This window comes from Carassius gibelio, chromosome A18 (genome assembly GCF_023724105.1).
Source record: "Carassius gibelio isolate Cgi1373 ecotype wild population from Czech Republic chromosome A18, carGib1.2-hapl.c, whole genome shotgun sequence".
Lineage (NCBI taxonomy): Eukaryota > Metazoa > Chordata > Actinopteri > Cypriniformes > Cyprinidae > Carassius > Carassius gibelio.
The window spans coordinates 23774392-23802318 of NC_068388.1; the positions used below are offsets into that span (position 1 = coordinate 23774392).

General features: G+C 36.5%; 1 protein-coding gene across 1 annotated transcript; it reads right to left on the reverse strand.

The window, feature by feature from the left end:
• Positions 1 to 219: 219 nt before the first annotated feature.
• Positions 220 to 26202, reverse strand: LOC127934534 (PTB-containing, cubilin and LRP1-interacting protein). The gene is made up of 3 exons (XM_052531984.1): positions 25935 to 26202; positions 11729 to 11875; positions 220 to 3328 (listed from the first exon to the last, which is right to left on the reverse strand). Exons 1-3 carry the CDS (start codon positions 25962 to 25964, stop codon positions 2840 to 2842), a joined length of 666 nt encoding a protein of 221 aa, XP_052387944.1. The 5' UTR covers positions 25965 to 26202; the 3' UTR covers positions 220 to 2839.
• Positions 26203 to 27927: the final 1725 nt, after the last annotated feature.

Sequence of the window (27927 nt, forward strand, 5' to 3'; positions counted from 1 at the left end):
AAATAAGAGCAAATTAATATATCTTCTTTTTTATTATTCATTTGAATGGTTAAATGATTGCATTACCACATTTCCTTTCCACTCTTCAGTACTGCAGTGCCATCTAGAGGCAGAAGATGAAGAGAAAAGAGTGGTATGATGTTAAAATGATTTTATAGTGGGCAAAAAGCGTTAATATGAAACATTTTTATAATATATGTAAATAAAAAAAGAGACAACTTAGCTTGGTAAATAGTTTATATATGACTGTATATTTTTTATCTTTGCAAATACAGCATAAAAAACACTTACGGTAACATTTCAAACCATTAAAGCGAGTCTGAGCCATTAAGACATGTAGTGAGAATGTTCATCTACAGTTTTACAAATTAAAAAACAATAACAACAACAACAACAACGAGACACTCATCAGTCACGCTGAAGGCTGCCCTCCGCTCCGGATCCTAATTCACAGTTGGCCATAACACTGATTCTTTTAATGGTGCTTGTCACTTTATTAAAAATATCAAACATTTAATGCAGTATAAAAAAAAAAAAAAACTTATCGAATGAGTTTCAAATACACTGTATATATATCTTTCATATATATATATATATATATATTTCTTTACATTTATAAATGCTCACTGCCTTCTTGGAACCAGATGCACTTCAACAGAATCCCAATCTCAAATACCATCCGATTCAAAACATAGAGTCTGTTCATTCATTTGCTTTGCTCCACGATCCATCGTCCCCTAACAGGGTTTTCACAGGTGAGTGGAGCCACACGCACGCATGCATTATATTACACACGTGCTGGACATGACAGGGACTCTAAACCAGCAAATACAAATGTATATATAAAATCTAAAACAATAATAATAATCAAAAAAAGGCTTTCAGTACCAGTACATATATATATATATATATATAGCGCTTGCAGCACAAGAGACTTCATACATTCAGCATGGGAGGTGGGGGAAAGAGACAGGCACTCTATGGGGCAGCTATGCTTTTATTCTTTCCCTCCCCTGCACAACCATTCAGACAACTCTCTCCAAATCCACCCTGTATGCAAACAAAGGGCCAAAAACAAGATCTGTTAGTGATGGGAGAAACAAGGCCTTTTGAAGCTCGGATTTAACTGAATCAATTGCTTTGTAAAATGATTCACTGGTTCAAGTGCTGGAAACACCACATGCTGGCGCCACCTACTGGTCAAAATACATAAATGCAATAAAAACTTAGCCCAAGCATGCATAATGACACCTTTTTGTAATTTATAACAATTGTGTTTTAAAAATTTGGAGTCTTTGTTTTTAAACTAGATCAATTATAAGCAATTAAGTATATTTTTCGTATTGTATTATACACACAAAAATATTACAAACGAACCAATGTTACAAAACTAACCCGAGATCAACAGCATCTGAATCTGTACACTTTGAAATCAGGTATTAAAAAAAGTTTGACGTAAAGCCTCGTTTGATGAAATCACAACTTGCCGAGTTTGACACAAGCTCTGAACCAGTGATTCGAAACAAAAGACTCATAACCAAGATTTGTTACCAAGCTTCATGAAGGATTGTTTCGAAAGTGAGCCATCACTAGTTTCTGTTCATGTTCGAATCAATGTGAGCTATTGGCACAGTCACAATAGTGAGATCTCAGCCAAATATTGTGTAGAAAGAAAAAATAATCCATTGTCAATATAGTAGCATTGTATGAAGCACAGCTCACACAGGCAGCTTTCTCTTGGCAAGTGCCAAAATTCATGTGAGCAACTTCAAGCGAAATCAGCATGAGTTAAAGGGACAGTTCACCCAGAAATTAAAAGCCAAGTTTCTTTCTTCTATTCAACATAAACGAAAGAAATCTGAGGAATGTAGGTTATCAAACAGCTGCCGGTAGCCACTTACATACATAATTTTTTTTTTTCCTATACTATGAAGTCAATGGCTACCAGAACTGTTTGTTTAGCAACATTCTTCAAAATATCTTCTTTTGTGCTCAGCAGAAAAAGAAACTCATATAGGTTTGGAACAGCATAAGGATGAGTAAATGGTGACAGAATTTCATTTCAGGGAGAACTATTCCTTTAAAATACAGATGCATCTGGAACGTCTCGCTTTCAACATCTCATGTAACACAGGTGCTGGTATTTTCTGTTGAAAACACCTCATGCACACATAAATGAACTGAACTAAGCTGGACAGTCAAGCACACTTAGCTTGTAGAAGAGAACATGTTCCATAGTTAATCAAAAGCTCTAGACTACACGTGTGCACACTGACTTTTGGCATCTTAAAGACAAAGAAAAAAACACAGAATCAGATACAGATGCAGATACAGATGCACGGTCGCTGTAATTACGCTTCTATGGCCTGATAAAGGTAAAGAAATGCCCTAGGCTGGCTGCCTGCCATTAATAACAAAATCTTTATTTATTTTTATTTTTTTATCCGACCTCTGCGTATCAAAAAACAAAAAACAAAAAAACGCATAAAAGATTTCCACACACACATCAGGAATTCCAGATTGGAATCCCAGTTTGATTGGCTAAACGAAAGCAGAAGAACTGAATGTGTAACAAGTTTTGGCACTTCACACACACCATATCAAAACCAGCTGCTGTTGTTAAGTTCTTCACTTTAGGAAAATGGGCACAAACTGTCTGGCAGCCGAGATCAGAAAAAGGCAGACTAGTTTCTTGGTCTGTGGTTTGAATTTCCATTTCCGTTCTCTTTTTGTTGTGGCTAATTTTCAGAATATTCTATTATGGCACAAAGAGATAAAAATTGCGAGCAGTTCTCCCTCTCGCCCCGTTCCCAACCCCCCGCCGCCTCCGTCCCGTCTCTCAGCCGTCGTCGGGTGTGCTGGCCTCTTCGGGGAACTCGTCGGACGAGCCGCTCTTGTGGATGCGTCCATCGCTGCGCATGCTGTGGAAGGTTTTCTTAAAGGCTTCCATCATGGAGTGCGCCAGTTTTTTGGCCTCTAGTTTGCTCTCACACTCCACCACATGGCAGTCCATCTGGAAGGTCAGATCGTCGTTGATTTGCCGGTAGATCCAGGCGAAGACGTTGGGGCTGACGTCGTGATCCGCCGTGCAGTACGCGATGCGCGCCACCTGGAAGGTGTCCATGGCCCCCGTGGCGTCCCCCCGCCCATCCAGGTGATGCAGTCGCACCTGGAACGGCCGGATCTCCAGTATGGCGTTGCTAGAGGTGATGGAGTCGTCGTGGGTGACAGACGTCTGCTTTGTGTCCCATAATCCCACCACAGCAGACTCGGTGCAGCCGGACAGGAAGTGAGTGCCGGAAATCGTCACTTTGCCAAGGTAGGTCACCTAGAAACACACAAGAGAAAAAGTTAAACCATTATTAGGGGTACAGATTCAGACAAATGCAAACATGCACAAAGAAAGATTTATTTTAATATACATTTCTGGTCACACTTTAGTTCGGGGACCAATTCTCACTATTAACTTTAGGCTCAATAATCTGCTAATTTGCCGCTTATTAATAGTAAGTAAGGTAGTGTGGAAGTAATAATAAACAGCACATAATCTAGTAATATGCATGATAATAAACAACTAGTTAAAAGTGAGAATTGGTCCCTAAATATTTATTAGTTTTAATTCAATATTCTGAAAATAATGTACATTTTGGCTTTACTGATTAGTGAACATGTTAATGTATTTTGTTATACTGAGAATGTTTATTCCTTTTTTTTTGTCTCTATTTTTTAATGACTGTTAATGTTATATTTTTTGCTAGTATGTATTTTGACATATTTAGACAATCAGTATGGATATATGATAGAAGTACATTTACAAAATCATTTTCAGCTCTGTAATCATTTCTTAAATTAGCAACCTTTTTAACTAAAATAAATCACAGTAGCTTTTTTTGGTCCTAATTGTTTGGATCAATGAATTGAAAAATAAATAAATAAATAAAACGGTCCAAAAATTATATATATATATATATATATATATATATATATATATATATATATATATATATATATATATAAACTTTTCTATATTGAAATATTTTAAAATATAATTTATTCCTGTGAGATATATATATATATATATATTTTTTTTTTTTGCATATATACAGTATGAACTGTTTTTTATTTTTTCATATTTTATTATGTAATTTAATTCCCGTGTTAAATAATACATGAATTCTGTCATTACTCCGGTATATAATAATAATAATAATAAAGATTTTACAAACATTTAAGGTTTAAAAAAAAAAACATTTTGTTACTTGTTGCTTGATGGTTACGCTACTTCACTTGTTCTACAGTCATAACTTTCAGTTGAAATTGGTGTACAAAACTTTAGAAAAAAGAAAAGAAAAACGAGAATAGCTAACTAATTTCCATGAATGTGGATTTTATACTATTTTATTTTTATTATATATATATATATATATATATATATATATATATATATATATATATATATATATATATATATATATATATATATATATATATATATATATATATATATATATATATATATATATATACAGTCCTTTCATCATTCTTATGTATCATTGTTCCAGAGCAGTAGAGATATGCTGTTGTTTCTCAGGGAAAAACATCTTATCTTGTTGTGTTTGAAAGCATGTGGTTTTGGCAAAGATTTGGAAAGAATATGTGAAACTTCAGAAGAAAGAAACTCTGTCTGGCTGTCTGTTTTCCTCTTCCAGAAGATTTGTTTAGTCTGCAATCACAAGGTCTAATTCTGGCCCCGGTCTCTCCTTCCCATTTCTTTAACTCGTTTACAGAATACTCTTAAACAAAAATAGCTTTTTTTTTTATTGCTTGACAAACTGTACAAACTTTGAAGACAAGCAAGGGCTTGAACATCTGTGCTAGACTTGCTAAGAGAATTTCACAGCAGAATGCAAAGTCATCCCTCTCATGACCTGACTCCAGATGCGTTTGGTTTTTCTTGATCTCATTCTTTCGCTTGTGTCTGAAACAGAAAGATGAGGCTTTCCTTCCAGTGATATCTGAAATCATCTACATCAGAGAGAGAGGATGAGTGTTCTCTTTCTCACTACACTGTGACTAACACTAACACTGTGTGTTTCCCAATACCTGATGGATAACATCAAGCCTCATTATCATAAATGAAAAAATACTGTAAGATAAAAATGCTCAGTACTGTTCAAAGGTTTGGGCTCAGTAAGACATTTATCATCTTACAAAAGATTTCTATTTTAAAGAAATGCTGTTCTTTTGAACTTTCTGTTCATCAAAAAATCCTGGAAAAATGTTTCCACAAAAATATGAAGCAGCACATCGGTTTTCAACATGGATAATAAGAAATGTTTCCTCAGCATCAAATCATCATATAAGAATGATTTATGAAGACTAGAGTAATAATGCTGAAAATTTGGCTTTGCCTCACAGGAATAAATTACATTTGACAATATATTCAAATAGAAAACAACTATTTTAAATTGTAACACATTTTTGATTCGATACATGCAACCATGCATGGTGAGGATAAGAGATTTCTTAGAAACACACACATATGCATATGCTAACAAAATGATTTGCCCCAAAATGCATTAAAATTGCCCCAAACCCCCCATAAAAATAAAATAAATTTCAAAAATATGAATTGGAAACAAAGTTTAACACATCAGATAACATTTAAATGAAGAATTATACACAGTAAGACCACCAAGTAGTATTTCGGTTTAAAAAAAAAAAAAAAAAAAACCTAAATGATGACTTTTCAAAGCACTCTGTTGTCAAGTCATCCTTCATGTATTTGATGTGTGTTTCCCTCAGTGATGAGATGACTGATTCCAGTCTTTCTGAGAAAGTGTGTGTTTGTTCACATGAACCTCATGAGTGTGTGTGTGTGTGTGTGCCTCCGGTGGAAGCTGTGAGAAATCATCAAACACAGGCAGATTGATGGCTCTCAGTCACCACAGAGTCTAGACAGCAACAGAGCGCTCATTCATCTCTTCATCCTCTTACCTCCACAGGCCACTGGGACACATCCAGCAATGAAGCTGCTCTTCCACATCTCTGATGCACAACTCTTGTGCAATTCATTAATCTGGCATTAATATGGTGGCCTATGATTGTAAATCATCTAAACTTACTTGTAAATCCACACAGTGCAAACACACACACACCTACACAAAGTACATAGAGAAACAATGTTGTTTGTGCAACACTGTTATGCAGCATGTGGCCACAGTTACTCACCATGGGCGTGATTCACTAGTGTAGTATTTTATACCAAGGGCTGATTGTTACAGCCAAAAATATCAGTTTCACTATATTTTTCTGCCTTTTGCAAACATTCTTGAATTTATGTACTTATTATGATTTGTAATTACCGTTTCAAACTGATATATATTATAACTATATATATTTGTGCTACTTATGACTGGTTTTGTGGTTCACACACACAAAGAAATATTTAAATTATTTATATGACACTGCAATTTTGTATGCAAATTTCAGAAATTTGAATAATTTTTAAAAAATATTATATTTACTGTATTTACAGACAAATAAACAGTTGAATAACAAAAAGGAGCATCTCCTTCAATCACATTCATTTTTGCAATGAACCACAACACAAAGTACAGGCGAGGGGGTCAAGACAAAATTCTGCCCAATTACAAAAAAAATAAATAAAATAAAATAAAATAAAATAAAATCTTAAATTGAAAAAAATCTATACAATTATTTTTATTAATATTTTGCTTTCATCCAATTGTCTGACAGTATGAGATCTAATTCAATAGAATACTTTCAAACAGCTTAAAACAAATATAAATGTAATATCATTAAAACAATACATACAACTATATAAAATAATACCTTGAACAAAAATCTTTTCTTATAAAATTCAAGGTCATAAACTCTCTTTGGAAAACTTTATGGCTACATAAAAAGTACAATAACATCAAGACGCATGATTTACAATGTTGCAAATACATTTAATCCACCGTCCGGCCCTACCTTATGTATTAATTAACAGCATATATAGAGCAGTCAGACACAATTGTGAAGCTCTACAAGTTCCTGTGCTCGTGACTCTTGTGTCCAGCAGGTGGCAGCGTGATGAACGAAAATCTGTCTGGAGCTCCAGACTCTTCATGCATAATTCAGAAAAAATGGAATTCTTCACCAGCTCAGCATTCCAGAGCTGGACATGAATGATTCCAGAATGAGAGGCGCATGTGTCCCCCGACACAGCTGTATGATGAGCGTCATACATTACTGCATACTCTCACGTGTGTGTATGTGAAAGAGTCTGTTTGTGTGCCTAAACCAGACAAAGTTTGTTCTGAGGGAATGTAATTACTATATTTGATCTGTGTGTGTGTGTGTGTGTGTGTGTGTCAGTATGTTTGTTAACAGAATATGTGTGTGTGTGTGTGTGTAAACAGCACACAGAACAGACTTTGTACATGCTGAGCTCACAGAATTAATCTTTCACCTCTGACTCCATAATGAAGGCTTTCACAAACATACACAGAAATATATATATAAAAAATAGCATCTAAATGATGAGTCGCTAGTAGAAGCGCGCGCACACACACACACACACACACTCATGCTATGAGTCACTCACTGCTGAAGTCCAGACTCATTCTCTACACAAGTGTGTGAACACAGACACTAATAGCTAAACAAGCTCAGTTTCGTGCGTCACTGTATTTTGAAATTTGTCAGAACTTAAAACATAACTCTGGACAAATATGTCTGGAATTTTTTACAATTGCCACATGAGGCGCTTTTGCAACATTTGCATAAACAATATCTAAAGTCAGTTTTCTCTGTCGCAGCACACCAATAGTTTAGGGCTGTAGCTATCGAATATTTTAGTAATCGAGTATTCTACCAAAAATTCCATCGATTATTAATCGAGTAATTGGATAAAATGTGTTTTTGCATAATTAAAGTGCAATATTAATTATGCAAGAGAAAATAAGACTCCTGGGTCTCTTAAAATGAACAACTACGTTTCCTTTTTTAGAATTTTTATTTTTTTATTTTTTAAATGCATAGAATGCAATGCATCAAAAATAAACATTTAAATACCACCCATTGTTTCTCTGTCTGTACTTGTACTATGAACAATTACAAAAAAGTTGACAGATAAAATAACGTGCATTTAGGTGCCATTCAGTTGGGGTTTTAAATAAAGCATTTTCTGAGATGCACATTAAACATTAAACACACAAAACATTAATTTAATTCATCTTTTAATTATTGAAAATTAACTTTAAAATTAACTTTTTGGTAAACAAAGGGGATTTACTATTAAAAATAAAACATGGAAGAAATGTTGTGTGATTAAACCTTAAAATTTTTTATTTTTTTAGTAGTAGGCTATGTACATTCTGCTGAACAATAGTCTTTAACCAGACTTTTATTTTGACGGGTTGACGTACCTTTACAGTTCTGTGTATTTTATGTGACACTAGTTTTACTCAAATCAAACGGTCAACTGCTCATGAAGTGACTGTCAGAGCAGTTCTGGAGATGTTTTCATGTGTTCACGTCTTATTTAGTGAGACAGCAGACGCTGAAATCACTCAGATGTTTCTGTGGTTTTGTTAATAACAATAAAACAAAAAAACAAAACAAAAAAAAGACAAAAAAATGTAAATCACTATTAGATGTAGAGAAGAAGGCTTACTGCCGAAACGTTTGATTGTTCTCTGCTGCAAAATTAAAATAAATGGTGAAGTGATTAAGAAGATTAAGTGAGTGTGGATCCCTGACTATAATATGACTTAACTATTAGATGTAAGAATCATTCTTTATGTTAAGTTCTTACATTTAATCAATTAACTCAATTAAAATAAATACACTATAGGCTGTTACATACAATTACAAACATAAATACTGCTTTAAGATCGGTGTTTGAAATATTTCAAATGCTGAAATATAAAATAATATAATACATAATAATAAAACAAGAATAATATCTTGATGCTAAAATAACAGTTTAAACGGGGAAAGAGCAGACATTTCATGTATTGAGAAGTGAGCACAGGAGTGTGTGTATAACACACACACACACACACACACACACACAGAGGTCCGCTCACCATGGAAACAGCATATAGACTAGCTTTGTTGAGTTGTTACATAATCAAAGCGCCTCAATGGATGAAGAGGTGGTTCTTTCTGTCTGTCTTTCTATCACTAACCCTCTCAAACAGCTTCTCTCAAGCCACAACACATGGTCAGACTGGACATCGCTTAAAACAGCTTCTGCCATCTTCAGAAACATGTGAATCATTATAAAACCAGTCCACACCCAAAAATGTAGAAATGTTTGTGGTGGAGACTGAGCGACCAGATGCTTTATATTCTCTGAGGTCCATGCTAAAATACAGATGAAAATGTGAAATGTTTCAGCTGAGCGCAAATACAGTGGGCATAGAAACGAGGATGGCCATGACACAGACAAAGACAGACAGAGATGCTGTGTTCGTCTTAGCCAGCATTTCGCCATGAATGGATGCTGCGGTTTCCATGGCAACACCACATCATCTTCTTTAGTAGGCCGAGATCCTTGAGAGATTTTCTGTATTTTTAGCTCATGTATTATTCTGCTATTCTTCCTCTCAATACATGCATGTGACTCTACAATATTCTACAAGGACAGGTAGACCTACACTAGTACATGAATGTGTCCAAATGCAGGAACCAGGTTTTTTAAAATTATTTATTTATGTGAAGAATGTAATCTGTATGGTACTAGTGGAACTGAATGGAACTTATTTCCCAATTTCCCCAAAGGACAAACAGGTCGTCCTGAACAAACTCAGACCATTAAATAAACTCTTTAAAATTTCTGAACAAAAACTGAACTTCAACTTTGTTTGCCTCAGAAATATTTGGGTCATTGTGGAGCATCTCTTTTACATTTAATAATCAGTTCAATGACATGATGCTCAGTTTTATGTTCTGATCTATTAATTTATTCAATAACATATAAAAACGTTATAGATTCATAAAAAAATGTACATTTATAAACATTTTGGGGGGCAAAAAGAAAAAAAAAAGTCAGGTGACAACTTTCCTACGATTATAATGAAGAATCTATATTGAAAATATAACATTCTTGAGAATAAAACATTATTTCATAATTTGGCATAACTTTTTTAAACCACAACAAATAATATTTTAACAAAACTGCTTTTGACTATTTGTTAAAATTTGAAAACCCTTTGTCTGCCAAATGAAAGTCATGTGCTGTAACCATTATGCAGAAAATCATAACACAGGAAATTATTTCATAAAGAAGAGCCCTCTTTACTGTGTCATTAAAACTCTTAAAATATTTGATCATTTGATATTTTTATTGCAAAGGAAGGTTAGTTCAGGTAATAAAATGTCATGCAGTTCGACTCCCTTAAAGCTGCGGTAGGTAACTTTTGAGGCTCTAGCGGTTAATAAACAGAACTGCTTGCGTCTTGCGGAAGAACATCGTAGCCGGAGCTACTTCTCTCTGTTTATGTCTATGAAGAATCACAAAGGTACTGGGTTACTCCGCCGCGGTATCCCCGAAGCAATCTAAAATAGTCCGAATATAAACACTTATTATAGTGATTCAGGACAAGCTAAAAACACGGTTTGGAAAATGGATTCATGGTGTACTCGCTTATTATATACATTTTTCTACATTTTGAACACAAACAAAGTTACGGACCGCAGCTCTGATTGGTTGTTTTTTACCGGGAGCGATGGAGTTTCTGCAAATGGCAATAGGAGCACTGGGAGGAGCCAGAGGAGCTTGAGGACATAATGACAGGTTTAACAAATATGTAAAAAATATATTTTTCCAAAAGTTACCTTTTCATTAAAAAAATTAAGGTGATAATTAAAAATAATGTGTAGATTTCATTAAAGAAATTGTGATTCAGTGTTGTATAGAAAATAATGAGGACTTTTTACTAAGAAAACCAAGAGATGCGTTTTCCAATTTTTTTTAAGGAAACTTAAGCAGTTTTGGTGCTTGAATTGGGGAACTGATTAAACTAAAATAATTAAGGAAAGAAGCCTGCCTATTTATTTTAAGTGAATTAGCTCAATTTTGCACATTTATTTTAGAGGTGATTGTTAGTTCCCAGCATGCTTTGCATATGGCTGGAAATGGAGAGTAAAATGCTACTTTATGTTTTTGAGTGAAGGGAAGCATCTATTAATGTTTAATGTTCAGTTGCGTTTGACATTTGTAAGAGTTTCTCTTACATTGAAGTTTCCATTGCACAGTGGAATTGTTACCAGTGTGCAGAAGAGTAGAGCTTGTGGTTATGGATACTACTCTTCTAAGGTATTATACCTTGTTTAATGAGCAGTAGCTTTGCTAGTGCTAGTGCAGGACTTTATAGTATTTCTCATGTATTTCCCTACTTGAGCTGATTGGCTGTATACAGTCTTGTAAATGTATAAAATAACAAAATACAAACAGACTCTATTTAAAATAGCAGACTTTTGAGAATAAACTTAAAATAAATGAGCACATTTCCCTAATTATATTACATTTATTGTGTAATAGATTAATTAATTTAGGAGATTTCACATGATTTATTCAGGTAGATTCCATTAAAAAAAATCAAGCCTGAAAAACTACGTACACAGCGAATGTTGAAGGCACCATTTTTGATCATTTATCCATTCAGTCGGTCAAAAAATGCTTCCAAACGGCAGATATCACCAGCTCGTTCACCTTGTATCCTGTGTGTGTGCGGTTCTTGGTGTGAGGTGTGGCGGAGCACAGCTCGATGTCTTCTGGCTCATGAAAGATCACTGTAGGCAGCGGCTCCTTGCGGAGCGTCAGCACGTTGAGTTTGGTCTTCAGCATGGTCTGTAAATGCTGAAAAAGAGAAGAGCTAAGTTTAGGCTACAGCTTGAACATGTTTAACAAATACAGATTCACAGACGCCTCTGTTTAAACTCATAAAACACCACTTCCACAACCTGCATGGGTGAATGAAATCGTTTGCGCATTACATCCAAGTTACTTCATAAAGTTTATGGCACACTTGTGTGATATTACACAGACGCCTCTCTTTCTCTCAGACCACTCTCATTCTGTAATGGACTGTCATTTATACACTATTAATACAAAAGACAGCACTCACCCCCTCAAACTATTTTCTAAGGGAGATTAAAATTATATTTATAGAAAATATACAGGGAACCTTCTAAATTATACATTACACGTTATAAATATTTTTACAATATATATAATTAACAACTGGGACCAAACTGTTCAGTTGGCATCTGTGGATACAGACTTTAGCAAAACTATTTTTTTGTTTTTATAAAATCATGAACACTTCAGTTCTTATAAACTAGCCCTAACACTTATAACACTTATAAACTTATAAAGTCACTACAGAAAGTTTGTGAGTCTTTTTGAATGATTCATTTAAAGAAACAACTCATTTGTTGCTGAATCACACTTAATTTGTTCAAATGTGTTAAATGGAGTGTACTACACCTGTACTGTGATGGGCCGGCATGACAAAATTAGCCTAAATATAAACCAAATTAAGATTTATCGGCCAGGGTGTAGTTCTGGTTCAATCAATTCATCTGAATCAGAGCCGTTTGAGTCAAAGATGATAGAAGATTTCGAAGGGTGAGGAGAAAGTGAAGAAATATGGAAAAGAGGGCGAACTGAGCGAGTGAACGACAGAAGCCACATGTATAAACACACCCTGAGCCCAGAATCAGCACTTTACAACTTTCTGAGAGAAAGAAACATTCCTGTGGTCTGAGGATAAAAGCATAAAGAGTGAAACAGAGAGAAAAACAGAGAGAAAGAAAGGGAGGCTTGTTCAGGGGAGGGCGAGGTGCTGAAACAAATCTGGAATTTTATTCATAATATTTTGACTGCGTTTCATTTTTATTCTCAGTCAGGAAGTCAAGAAAAAAAAAACAATCCTTCAGAGACTTTTTACGGCTTCTTCACCAGAAGACTATAGAGATGGAGCAATGGACATCTTCCATGAAAAACCACGTGTGCTTGTGTTTAACTGCAGTTATTGTCACGTTCTGCTCTTTATTTGGGCTCAAATGTTTACCAAAACATAGCAGTTGAAATTTCTACATAATAAAATGATAATAAAAAAAAAAAACAATGACAATTCAAACTTTTGGTATGTTGACCTTAAACTTCCCTTCTTGAAATAAGAACTTTACCTCCTACAGAGCGCAGGGTTTCTCTCCAGAGAGAGAGAGAGAGAGTTTCTGAGAAACACGGGACATTCTCGGAGCAAAGTCGTCATTTCAGGAAAACTCTAGACACATTTTGTTCATTTACTTCAGCAGTGGATGCACGTTTCTGTAACACAGGCACTGATCCACTGGAACAGTTTCACTTCTGTTTTTAGAGGCCAACAATAACAAGTGCTGAAGAAACATCACATGAGCTGCTAAAAGAAGCTTTAGTACCAAAACAAAGAGCATTGTCAACCATTCTGGATTATTTGGGATTTGCTAGATGTAATGAGAACAGTGTGACCCGGCTAAAACAAATAATTTCCTGGATATGTAATTGTACATGCACATTTTCTTTATTTTTATATTTAGATTACATGTGCTGTTAGTTTAAAAAATGCTAACAATTAAATAACAAACAGCTCATCTTAAAATGCTATCTGTTTTTCATAGTTTGTATTATAATGTTTTAAAGCAAATTTAGTTGCAGTTAATTGAATGATTGTTTTCAGTTAACTATTTAATTTTTTTACACACACACACACACACACACACACACACACAAACACACACGATTGTTTAAAAATAGTTAACTAAAAACATGTAAATGAAGACAGACACAGTTTTTGTTTGTCCAGCTGGATCTTATAACATCCAAGTGAATGATAAAACACCAACATGTCATTAAACTAATTAAACTTATAATAAACTGAACTGAAACTGTAAACTTGCAGTGCAGAATGCTTTATTGATTATAATAGGAGAGCTCTATTTCATAATTTAGTATGCATTTTGTAATTAGCGTTTCTATTTTTTGTGATGGATTTTTTTTTTTTTTTTTTTTAAACATATTGTCAACAGACTGCTTCTATCCATCACAGCCTCATATTCTAAAAAAAAAAAAGGCTTCTACTCTGACTAGGCTCTATATCCTCCATCTCCGAGCTTACAAAAACGCTTATTTTGAACCTCCAAAATGTTTCTTACATTAATTCTCTGCTGAGGTCTTCACTATGCCTGCCAATGTCTGCTATGATTCGATTCAAAACAATGTTCCTGGCCCAAACTGCTGCCAATGAGCTTCACTTAATGACTTCCACACCTGAGCTACTAACGCCCCGAGTTTGTTGTCTCCAACCAATCTTTAGGGCACAGCACAGTGAATTAAGCCAGTGGTTTCCTCTTTATAAGTACCCAATCAAAGGCTGCGTTTACACTTGGCATTAACATGCGATCACAATGATCCAATCAGGCGGATCGGATCATCAGTCAATCAGGACATGGTGCATTTACCCTTGGCAACATCAAGTGACTTCCATCTGGACTCTATCTGGATAACCAGTCGGATCTCTCTTTCCCGTGCAATATTTAAATAAGTCTTCTGACAGTTCAGGAGAGCACTCATCTGTTCATCAGTAGTGACTTCAAGACCAAAACAAATGGGGAGATATCCAAAATGTGGGGCCTCCAAGAATAGGGTTTGGGAATTTGCTTTCATCACTTGGTCCAAACCCAAGTTTGAGTGCATTTTCTTGCAATTTTGCAGCATCAGTATGAGCCCAAATGGATCGAGGTCCACAACAAATGTTCTAGTGAGAAAAAGGTTGGCCTGATGGTTTTGTTATGTTGTCTTGTAAATGTCGCAACAAAAAAAAATACATTTAAACTTCATAATAATAATAATAATAATAATAATAATAATAATAATAATAATAATAATAATAATACAATTAATAAAATACAAATTTAATTTTACATCAGGACCACAGAACAGGTCACAAAGTGACAATAAAATTTAACTTACAGCAAAAATAAATAACTACATACATACATTTTGCTGAGCTTTACCTTGGTAAATCTGTCCAATAAGTTGCCTAAGTAGTAATTACCAGTCATAATAATAGTTGAAGTGTCTGCACAAAGTTACTCTGAGAGAAGTCTACAACATGCATCAAATAAAATACAATTAAAATAAGCAATGTTTAAGCTTGTGTTCAAGAAAGGGAGGTAGAAAACTTGTCAGATCTAAACTGTGAACCATATATAAGGCCATCCTTAATAATATTCTTATTTGCCGTAACCCTACTGACCCTGTCAATTTAGGACTGACTCAAATCTATTTATATTTGCTTTTAGTCCGACCGACTTGCCGGTTGTACATTTGCGTTAAGACAGACCATTTTTTTTAAATCTTCAAACAACTAATACAAAAGCAATAAAATAATATTAATTATATTTTAGTAAGTATTATAAATATATAAATTGCCAAGGCCTATATACAAACGAAGACTACGTTCTTTCTTTTAAAAAAAACAGTGACGTCATCTATGTTTACACGGATGTTCACACTATGGCACACTCCTCTCATTCATTGTCAGAGTCAATGGTTCACGCTTGGTAATGATGGCTGCGGCTGCAGTAAACCAAATGTTCGCGGTCACTGTTCAAAGTCATACGGGTTCGGGCACCATAATACATCTAAAACATTCATTAAAACAGCTCGACACCGCTTTAACTGTGCCCAGATCTTTTCCCATCCCTTCTCCCATCTAGTCTAAAACCGTGACCATGTCGACTGTCACTTTATGTTTGAAAATCTTTTGCACGAATTGATTGGATCAACCAAGTTTCGAAAACGAAAATAGGAAATTGACTTTGACGACCTTCTCTCGGAGCATGTCCAGGTTTTTTTTTTTTTTTGAACACGCGTCACACAGCAACTGCAGCATCGGACACACACACATAACAGCAAAAAATACTTCTGCACAATGTTTCTCTTTTAACAACAGAAATGTGAATTCTGCCGGTATTCAGACAGTCTCATGCATACAGATACAGATTCGGGCTAGAATGCAATTTTTTTTTTGTTGTTGTTGACATTTCTAATCATGTAAACAGCCATGTTGAAGCCTGCAGTAAATGTTTTGCATTATGGCAGTCTACTCTTATTGTTTTTCGTGGATGTTGCACTCCTGTTCGTCATTGTTCAAGCCAATAAATCATCAGAAATATTGGTCTTTACATTCGTCCTGCCTGTTGTCCGTGGATTTACCTATATTTGGTGTTATTTGCCGTATAAAACTTATTTAGATTTTACAATCGATTCAGTGAACACTTGTCACTCAAATCAAACAGGATTATTTTCACAAAAGTGACAACACAAGAAAGCAAAGTAAACGGTCTCTCATTTGTAGGTTGCATTGACACCTAGCGAGTAAAACAGTATAACACAACCTAATTTTTTTTCTGCTCACCTGAAATTCATTCAATAAACATGTTTTTGACAAAGATTTCAATTTGTTTGTGGTTTATACAGCCTGCATCAAAATGAGGTTTGCAATGATGCGCCCGAAGGCACAGGTTGAAGACCCAGCCAGTGACGTCATGATCTAAAAGTGAAGTGAAGTGTCATTCAGCCAAGTACGGTGACCCATACTCAGAATTTGTGCTCTGCATTTAACCCATGCACACACACAGAGCAGTGAACACACACACACACTGTGAGCACACTCCCGGAGCAGTGGGCAGCCATTTATGCTGCGGCGCCCGGGGAGCAGTTGGGGGTTCGATGCCTTGCTCAAGGGCACCTAAGTCGTGGTATTGAAGGTGGAGAGAGAGCTGTACATGCACTCCCCCCACCCACAACCCCATGCTAATTTGTTTAAATTCATACCTATTCCAAAATTCATCACCATTTTACTTTTTTTTTTACATTGAAGCTTAAAACCTTTAAAAAAAAAAAATAGATGTTACTGCAAACCAAAATATTTTTAAAGGGGGGGGGGGGGGGGGTGAAATGCTCATTTTCACTCAATCTCCTGTTAATCTTGAGTACCTATAGAGTGGTACTGCATCCTTCATATCTCCAAAAAGTCTTTAGTTTTATTATATTTATAAGAGAAAAATAGTCTGTGCCGATTTTTTTCGGAAAAACACGACCAGCTGGAGGTGTGACGTGTGGGTGGAGCTAAAGAATCACGAGCTCGAGTAGGCTTTTGCGTTGAGAGCGTCTGGAAGTTGTGACATTACCGTGAAGAAAAAAAACCATCATCCAGATCAAACCATGGCTTACAGTCAGATTCAGCCGTTTATTTATGATCCAGAATCAGATCCCGAGGCTGAAACTGAACGAGAGCAGCAGCAGCAACGACTACAACAGCGTCTCTATGTGGTATGTATTGAAACTGTATATATTTGCTTATGTAACCCCTCTCTCCCGGGTCCTTTCTGACGCTCCTCGCACTCGCTCCGAGCGGGGCTCGAACCCGGGTCTCCTCTAACAAGGAGGCTAAATGGCTACAGCCACTAGCGTCTGTTGCTAGTGCATCTCTTGAGATCGGGGAGGTTTAGCTGCACAGCACTACTCGCTGGCCTCCGTTACACTTTGCGGTTTTGGAAAATGACTAAGTTCCACTTTATGTCGTCTTTTTTTTTTCTTTAAAGGTGTACAAGAGGTTTACTTGATGTGCTTACGTGCCGATAGCTAAGTTAACAACACAGAGATATTTGAAGCAGTTTTACTCACCGCATGCGGTTCCAACACACGATCGTGACCCTTTTTCGTTGGGACTGCATTATCCTTAAGAAATAAACGATGTGCAAATCCGGCGTCAAACAGGGCCTTGTTTGTAAAACAAGCATCTTCGAAATGCAGGGAACAAACACAAACACTTGCACAACTCCGTCGATGCTCTGTAAAAATAAACTCCGTCCACTGGTCCCTCTCTGATCAGTGAATGTCTCTGCTCTGCTATACGGGAGCGCGCGCTCTTCCGGGAGAAGTGCCTCAGGACCCATATAAGGAAATTCCGCTCCATCTAACGTCACACAGAGCCATACTCGAAAAAAACTTTCCGAAACTTGTGACCAACTGGAAGGAGTATTTTTGGAACAAAAATACTCCTTCAAACGTACAACTTAATTTTTGAAACTTTGTCCATGTTTAGCATGGGAATCCAACTCTTTAACAGTGTAAAAAACTCAGTATGCATGAAATAGCATTTCAACCCCCCCCCCCCCCCCCCCCCTTTAAGGATGGCCTAAATATGTGTGCCTTCTGCCTGCTGTGTGTGGGTGAGAGATGAACTAAACTGTGCTAGTGTTTAACGCATTATACGGTCGTTTGTGGGTCTGTCCTGCAGTGATGGGTTTAACAAGACCAGGAGTGTCTGTGTTCATTCATATATCACTCACAGACATAGACAGAAAGAGAAAAACATGAGAGAGCTGGAGTGAGTTAGCAAAGTAGTGAGACAATGGAAACGGTTCAGGCAGATCTCTGGCGGCTATCAGCTTGATTACATCTGACAAGCCTCGTATTTCATCCACACTCAGATTTAGCTGACTTCTGGCAACATTCCTCTGCAATCTGGTCTCCAAAATATAGGTCAGAAATGCATAAACAGAGTCTCTGCAGCATATTTTGAGTTGAATGCAACAGTCTTCATAATGCCTGCCAATATCTGCAACAATTCAAAACACTGTTGTTGGCCTTCACTGCTGCCAAAGGCCTTCACTTCATGACTTCCACAACTGAACTACAAAAGCCATGACTTTGCCGTCTCCACTCATCTTCAAGGACATTTGTAGCCAGTATGACAATGATTCGGGCAATGTTTTCAAATTTAGTTAGAAACTCCCCCATTTGAGTCTGTGCTCAGGATATTTTTACATTTTATTCTATGACATAAAATACATCAGTGGTTTTTTAAAGCCATTAGTAACAAGTGGTTAAATGGGACTAAAGAGGGTCTACACACTAGTCACTTTCACAGCCTCATTGTGTTTATAATCACACTCTTGCAAACTATTCAAACTCAAACTTCCATGGAAAATGTTTATATAAAAACTGAAAGTTGTTGGAAGCTCAGTATTGGTGTCGTTGAAGCCATGCAACTGTGTCATATAGCTTTCATTTCGCTTTTTACTTCTACCGATTGTAAATTATAAAATATGTGTTTATTTGTTACAAAAAAAAAAAAAACAGAGCTTATTTTCTGCAATAATTCAAAACACCTACTGGGTTTTTGACAAAGGAACCAGGGTGATGTGAAGTTCTGGGTTGGCCTACAAAAAAAAAAAAAAAATATATATATATATATATATATATATTAGGGGTGCTCCGATCACGATCGGCCGATCGTTATGCGCATCTCGTCAGTAAAGCCGGTTTTCTAATCAGCCGTTAATTCCATCAGGTGCGTGATTTCACATAGAGCAGCTGTTACTACACAGAGCCGTTGTTAATAGAGAAGATGCGCAAATCACGTTAATTTTCATCGTTTATTGGCGCATCTTCTCAGTTAACAACGGCTCTGTGTAGTAACAGCTGCTCTATGTGAAATCACTCACCTGATGGAATTAACCGCTGATTAGAAAACCGGCTTTACTGACGAGATGCGCATAACGATCGGCCGATCGTGATCGGAGCACCCCTAATATAATTATTATTATTTTATTTATTTTGCAGGCCAACTCAGAACTACAGTTATCTATTAAGTTTCCTACAAAACTATGGATTGAAAACCTGCTGAAAGCTATAGTTGTCTCGATGAATTTATTGGCTGAATGAAATATTTTCCATTCAGTGAACAAACATATTCAAACTGACAAAACAAAGTAGTGTTACTTAAAATAAATGAATAGCATGGCATTTACAGCTCAGGCAATTGGCAAATGTGCCCAACAAAACTTTGCAAGAGATGCGAAGAATGCGAGTTACTCTCCAAAGGCAATTCATTGGCCTATTTGAAAGCCGACTTTCACACACAGATGGTATACGCAAATGGTAGTTTGCTAAGAATGATAGTGTGTCCAGACAAAGCTTGTAAATTCGAGGTTTGGGTATAATTTTATAAGGGTCCGTGTTGCGTTTCACATGGACCCGCCAGGGCCAAGTCAGGACAGACACGTGGGAGGTTGTGTGCTGCCATTGGTGGATGCCACTGGATACAAAAATCCAACAAAAATGGCGTGGGAAGATGCCAATGGCAGCGGAAAACCTCAAAGTCAATGCTGGCCCCACCCACCTTCCTAAAAACACCAATCAATGTCAACTAGTACAAGTACCACTCACACATTCGCACAAATAAACATATGCATCAGTTAACTGTAAATGCATTCATTTTCACATATTTTTCAGATGTACACAGACCCCAACATAAGCTCTCTGTGAACCCTGTGAGAGAGTCCTGCCAGACACTAGAGAAGCTAACGACAGACAGACATATCTGTGGTTTACCCTCAAACTCACTCAACACATGCACACAAACTCTCACTCAAACCAAATGATATTCTTGGAAACTCTGCATTGTAACAGAATAAGGCCACATTGTACTGCAGTTCTCTCAATTAATCCTTTTTAAGAACACCCAAAAACACATACTTCACACTAATGCCAAACCCAAATCTCTCCCCTCCATGCGAACGCACTACAGAAAGACTGGATTTAACTTTGAAGGTGGGTTCAATTCAGTTCACTTATAATGACATAAACAATGAAATAAGGCGGGATGGAAATTTTTACAACAGGCAATTTTGTAATGGGACGAGGAATTAGCAGCTAACATGGGCGTCTTTTCCGGATAGACCTTGGTGTTTTAGTAAATTAACTGTTATTTAAGAGAATCAAGGTACCTCTTATAAGGTATTCGAGAAACAGGATTGCACCCACCTGCCTATCCTAGTGCCCCTATCATGCCCTTTTTAAGGTTAATAATGTTGTTTTTTTTGCAAGGTCAAAAACTTTTTAGTTTTCCCAAAATATACATTTAATATCACCTCATTTTTACCAGTGATTCCCAAATGATTTATTTGAAGCAGTTCCAAGATTCAGTTTCTCTAAACCCCTCATTTATGTTAGTCTACTCTGCTCTGATTGGTCAGATAGCCCAGTCTGTTGTGATTGGTCTACTGTGCGCAGCGCATGTCTGAATCAATGGTCCAAATAAACTGGGCACTGAGCCATCTTTCAAGAGCAAGCGTTTGTGAATCCCACTCTGAACTGCCTGATATTACAGAAGCAGTCGGTTCCAACCTGCATTTGTGCCGTGATCTCTCTGAAAGGGATAGTTCAATCAAAAATGGAAGCTGTTATCATTTACTCACCCTCAAGTATGAGTTTCTTTCTTCTGTTAACACAAAACAAGATTTTTATTTTATTTTATTTGGGATACAAACAGTTTCCAGCAGACAGCCATACATTAGAAAACAGTGGCCACCAGCAGCTGTTTGTTCCCCAATTTTTTTTTATTTTATATATATCTTCTTTTGTGATCAGCAGAAGAAACAAATTCAAACAGGTTTGGAACAACATGATGATGACTAATCCTCTAACAAAGACTCTAACCATTTTCACCAAGAGGGAAATGAAATTTAAGTGTTAGCAGAAAATAATGATGACTTTGTAGATATATGAAATGGAAAGAAGAACTTGCATTTGTTGTTAGTGATAGCTGGTAACAAAAATATATTTTGAGGTGTATGAATAAATCAATGTTTGCATAATATGCAATGTGGGCATAATTTCTGCTGTCTTGGGCATTTGAACATGATTTTAAGTCCTGCTGAGACTGGCTTAGGCTGCCATACTGATTACACGCAACATCTAAAGGGATATTTTACAAACTAATGGAAATGCTGTCAGTGGTTACTCATGCACTGCATGATGTGTTGAGCTCACTGACTTACTGAACCAGTCTCAGATGTTAACATCTCACTGGATGGGACGTTTTTCATTGAATGACATTTGAAATTTCAGTCTATTCCTCATTCAAAGCTATTACATAACTTTAGCAAACATGAAATATTGTGCAACAAGTCGAGCCAATCACTTTTACAGTGCTTTTGCAACATAGAAAGCTTGGGTTGCATGGAAAACATCCTTTATATGTCTTCTTTTTAAGTTCTGCAAAATAAAAAAAAATAAAAAAAATGTAAAAAATACATGAAGCCATATGGGTTTGGAATGACATGAGGGTAATTATTATTATTTTTTATGCATTTGTGTCAGTCGTGTGTGTGTGCTGCAGTTGTCCGGATAATAACCAGATTATAAAGGACAGTTCTGAGCTCAAATGGAGGTTCAGAGACAAAAACACAATAGAGAACGGTTCCAGATCACAGAACGGGAGAGAAGAGAATGAGACTGAGCATCGCCATCACACAGTGATGCCCATTACCATGGAAACGCCACAAAGAGAGAGCCTGCTGGTAGTCATGGTTACTATGCAGCAGACACTGAGAGTGCTTCAGTGCATTTTGAGAAAAGTGTGTTGGGAAAGAATCAGTGCACATGAGTGTTTGTGTGCGGAGGGCTTGAGAATTAGATCTCGTTTCAATGCATTGTAAGGAAATCTATCAAGTCTCTTTGTTAATTTGCAACATCAGGCCACTGCCCAACACTAGGGAGGCAACAGTATAACTGTGCCTGGGTAGTCTTTGGGATCACTTCTGGGAAAGTACTATGCAAATATAACAGTGAGACCCTCACGATGCCGGGATCTGCGGTGCTAAGAATGTGTGTCTGTGTTACACTAGATACGTTCTGGATCATCATAGATAGCCATGCAGGAGTGATCTCAAGTGTGTGCTTCTCTCAAAGCATCAGAAGAATATCATTCACACACACACACACACACGACAGTAGTCCACTTGAGAGAAAATTTCCAGTTTGACTTAAGTCCCCAACTCAACTGAGCTTAACTTGTTTTTAATCCAGAATATCTTGCGAGTTAAGATGAATCAACTTGAGTGATCATTTTCAAATAATCCTTTCTTTTTAAAGAGCAGGTCATATGTTTTTTTTTCTCATTTGCAGTTTATAACGCAGATATCCTTAAATAAAAACAATCTGCAAAGTTGTCAATCAAAAAAGTGCATGAAAAATAAAGATATTGTCTCAAAGGAGAGAGTGGATTCTGACTTGCCTTACCGAGTGGTCATATATATATTTTTTTTTATCTTTTGCATGTATTGAGGGTTTTTTTGTTGCAAAATTTTGTGTATGGTTCACCATACTTTGCCACAGGTCACTTCACTTTTTGAAATGTGGGAAAGCTGAAATAAACATTATGTGTTAAAAACACTGCATAGTTGTGATTACATAACAAGTGTAGAGTGCATCTGTTTCTGGCTCAGCATCAGCCAAAGCACGAAAGCACAGTTTGAATTTGGTAGTTACTGTTTGTGACGTCACTGAATCCCAAATGTGAAACCGTCCTCCCAGGGGCACAGAAATGACGATCCCATACTACTCCAAAGGTTAATAAACATGAGATGTTTCACATTTATCAGAGTACTAAACCACACTTATTACTTGCCGTCTCAGATTCAAGTGAAAACCTGCTCTGTCTTATTTCAAAATGAGCAAAGTGTGAAAACACATGTATGTGCTGCTCCACACAAAGTCAATCAACCACAACGGTCTACTCAAAAAGCAATGGATCTTGATGCTGGCTCTGGTTTGTTGAGATCCATAAAAGTGGAGTAACGCTGAGTGGAACACTGTGAGAGGACAAAACTCATGATGTCTATATTTTTTTTTTTACTGGGTTACTGGATTATTACAGATTTTAGTGATTAAGATATAGCATATGTACATTTATATTTAATGTATTATTTAGACTACTGTTTTCATACAAAGACCTAGAAACCATAGTTACATTTGTACCATGATATGTGTGGTTTTAACTGTGGTTATCATGATCTAAATGTGTGCTAAGACAAACTCACAAACAGTCAGAATAAATACATTTCACTATATCAAATGAGGTTGTTTGTACAGATGTTACCGTTTTTGATAATGAACATAAATTTGCTTCTGCATCCTAACTCAAGCTGCTACTACTGTCAGCTCAAGCTACTGTCAAAAGTGCATTTCTGAGAAACAAAAAAAATGTACAATTATGAATATGTTGCAGCCAGCACTGCAAACTGTGCTGAAGATACACGTCATAAAAGTCAGGCAACACAAACCTGATTCATGATTTGAAACTATATCATTCACTAGAAGATGCAGAAATTAAGATATTTATTTTGTTAAGGAGAAATGAATGGAAAAGTGTAAAGTGTTTGTTTTTTAAAACCACAATTAAGGATCTGGTTTCTAAAACTTTCACTTAGGAGCAAAATTTCCGCCTTTAAAATTGAAAGAAATCAAGATTTGAAATTGATCGTGATAATTATCAATACCAACTGATAAAAGTATTGTGATGATTGTTTTGCCCAGTCTTAGTTCAGAAGCTAATCTACTGGATTAGTTCAGGAAGAACTTTTAATCTTGAGTTTGCACAGAACTGTGGTAGATTACTAAAATCTAGCTTTTTTTACATGGTTTTAAATCGTTTATAGTGGTTTGACACAAACATTTTGCTACACATTGCAGCACATTTTGTTGATCAGATCAGTCGAAGCAGTTTTCAAAGGTTTACTACGCTATTTCATCAGTGTCGCCGTGCAAACTCTGTGAGGAAAGATTGTGCAAGTTCATCTGGTGAAGCCTGTCCCGCTTCACATCTGGATAATATTACAAACAGAGGAGACCTGAAGCCCAGCACCCCAGGAGATAAAAAATGCTTGACGTGAACTTTTTTCTTTTTTCTTTAAAAGCAGATTTGCAGGTAACTGCTGGACTTCTATAACTGGATGAATCCGAATGCTTGGAGAAATCTGGCTAAATATTCTGCAAAGGAACTGAATGCTAGTGTTGCTTCTCTGCAAGGTTACACTGCAAAAAAAACAAGACACACAGCTTGTCAACAGATGTGCTGTATGTGTAAACCCGCTCTGAGATGCCGGTCAGATATTATCAGACATCTTGAACTGTTTAAACGTGACATTCAGGATTAAAAACAACACTCATTGTGGCAAGTATTTGCTGTGACAATCAATGTTCATTTTACACCTGCGTATTTCAGGATTCCCACACCTTTATAACCAGTTTCCATTTGTGATTAGTGAATAGGGATTAACCCACTGTAAAATCTGTTTTCTTGCTAGTTATTAGCCGGCTGACCAGCTTCAAAGACCAGTCTTGGCCAGCTGGTAGCTAGTTTTTTTTTGCAGCTAATGACCAGTTAACAACCAGTGTGAACAACCATGTTTCAAACCACTGCATGCAGTTTATACTGGATTTCCCATCTAAAAAAAAAAAAAAAGTTAAAAAAAAAGATGGTCTTAAAGAGATTTTAACAAGTTTTCAGTTTGAACACCAGGCAGTGAAATTGTAATTTAAATGACTTTTCTAAGTTTAAAAAGTTTAAACTTCACTGATATTTCCAGGCTTTTCTGGTGCTTACAAACCGCGCAAACGAGTCCTGTGTGAACGCAGCCTGAGCAAGGCCAGGAGCAGAGTCAGTTCCAGCACAACAGAGTCTCTCCAGCCATTTCACAGACTCCAGACAGACACAGCAATGGTGTGAAATGGCCTTGGGTCTGGAACGGCATGACATGATTCAGAAAGAAGTGTAAAACTTCAGCTCTATTTCGCGAGGGGACTCGCAGCTGCAGTCCAGACGCGCTGAGCTCCAGCCAGGAGGAGAGATACAAAGTTAAAGACCCTCGCAACACCAGTGTAGCGGCTCATCAGATGAACGGAGCCTGGAGGAGGTTTGCTGGATGAGAAGCTTGTGTGGCCTGCACACCGCGTCTCCAAAGTGAACGGCAGACAATAAACGCGTTTCTTACAGTAATTAGACGTCAAATCTTACCTGCAATCGCTCGGACGCAGGCTGCCACATTTTAACAGAGGATATGCTCGATTGTCAGGCTGGAAACAGGGATAGTCCGGCTATAACATCTGCTCGCTGACGGCGCGTCCTCGCTCCTTCTGCCTCCTCAAGCAACCCCGAGGAAAATACACAGAGATCGTGAATTCCAACGGTGCGCAAGACCGAAACTCCGCCTGCGAAAGCACGCACAGGCTTTTTTCTTTATTTCTCTGTCCGTCTCAGACGGTGTCCTCCGCCCCCTCTCTCCCCTTCTCCCTTCTCTTCTCTCGACTGCTGTTTTTCACAGACTGACCGGAAGAGGGCGCCACTTACTGGAGCGCATCATAGTCTTTCATCAGTACTGAGTTAGCCTACAGTCCCCTTCCCATTAAAAAAAGCATGACCATATTTTGAGACAGTTCTGTATATAAATTACTATGAATCTTCGTTTACCTACAGTGCAGAGGCGTTCACATACCTTTGACAAATATGACATTTTCAAGTTTTGTTTCCAACAATGGATTGCAAGGTAAATATACGCGTCATCTAGTGCTCTTTTTGTTTTCGTTCTTATAAATTAGCCAGTTACTATTTCTATGTAAATATATAAATAAACTGCTACAAAAGTTTCTTTGGGTGAGTAAATGTGGAATCGCTGGCTCTGTTTATATATATATATATATATATATATATATATATATATATATATATATATATATATATATATATATATATATTAATAATTTGTTTACAAATTGTAAATATTTGTTAGTAATTTTGGTTGTTTGTAATATGAAAAAAGTAAATACGTATGTTCAGGGCTGTCAAATCGATTAAGTGTGTACATAATATATGTGTATTGTATATATTTATATGCATATATATAAATATAAATACACATCCTACATGTATATAATAAATATTCATGCTTATGTATATAATTTATATCATGTTTATGTATGATTTATATCATATGTAAATATAAATATAACATATTTCTTAAATATATGCATGCATAAGTGAATATATGCAAATATATGCAACACATAGGGGCCTTCATGGTGTAAATATGAACTTTTATTTTGATTGCAATAAATTAATCGATTTGACAGCCTTAGTGTATATTAGTGTATATTTTATTTGTAAAGATAAAAAAATGTCTTCTTCCACAGTATATGTATTTATGTAATAGCTTAACAGCAAAACATTTGAGAGCCAAACACTACAAACACATACACAGACAGAGAAACATAATATTTACATAAATACAGATTTAGACATTTCTACAGACAGATATTTCTGCTGTTGAGCATGAAGGCCCATATGACAACTATTGGTCTCATTATGATTTAGTAAGACTGAAATCTATAAGTAGGCTCAAACCATAGACTGTATAAAAACAGGTTCAAACCAGATGTGTTTTGGGGGGGCTCAAAGAGTAACAGTGTTATAAAATCAGACCTTTGTGATGTTACAAGTCAGAGACTGAACCTCCCTTTCTATAAATGGTGTCTTAAATTATTATTTTCCAGGATTTAAAAGCAGTTAAATGACCAAACGTACTGTACACCCATCAGTGCCATGCCGGGGTCGGTGGGCCCTTTTGGTCCGATCTAGATTCCGTATCTAGATTAATGTACACTACCAGATTTCATATTTTCTATATATAGCAAAACAATGGCATTGATCTCTATTCTGAACCAGAAACTTCTTATAATAATATAAGGTCAAATAAACACTTAAGGGGGTCAAAAAGGGACCGTAGTCTCTCTCCAAGGTCAAAGCCATCCAAAGTGTGTCTTATCTTCCCTGCTATGGGGAGATTTCTCAGTATACGCAATTCCTACAGATGTTTACTTTCAGAACATCTGGAGCCCACACAAGGTCACTGAAGGGTCTAGGACATCGTTTGAACTCCATATAAGGGCATGGCCAGCTGGGGGACATTCCATGCACAGACAGTCAAAGGCATTCCGGCTGTGGAAAACACATC

Bases quoted from the DNA above. Each gene is read 5' to 3' on its own strand.
- LOC127934534 (XM_052531984.1), bottom strand. From the start codon at position 25,964: ATGTGGCAGCCTGCGTCCGAGCGATTGCAG. The intron at 11,876-25,934 runs GTAAGATTTGAC...TCTCTTTTTCAG, and splicing joins CTGCGTCCGAGCGATTGCAG to CATTTACAGACCATGCTGAA. The intron at 3,329-11,728 runs GTGAACGAGCTG...GTGTGTTTCTAG, and splicing joins GCACACACACAGGATACAAG to GTGACCTACCTTGGCAAAGT.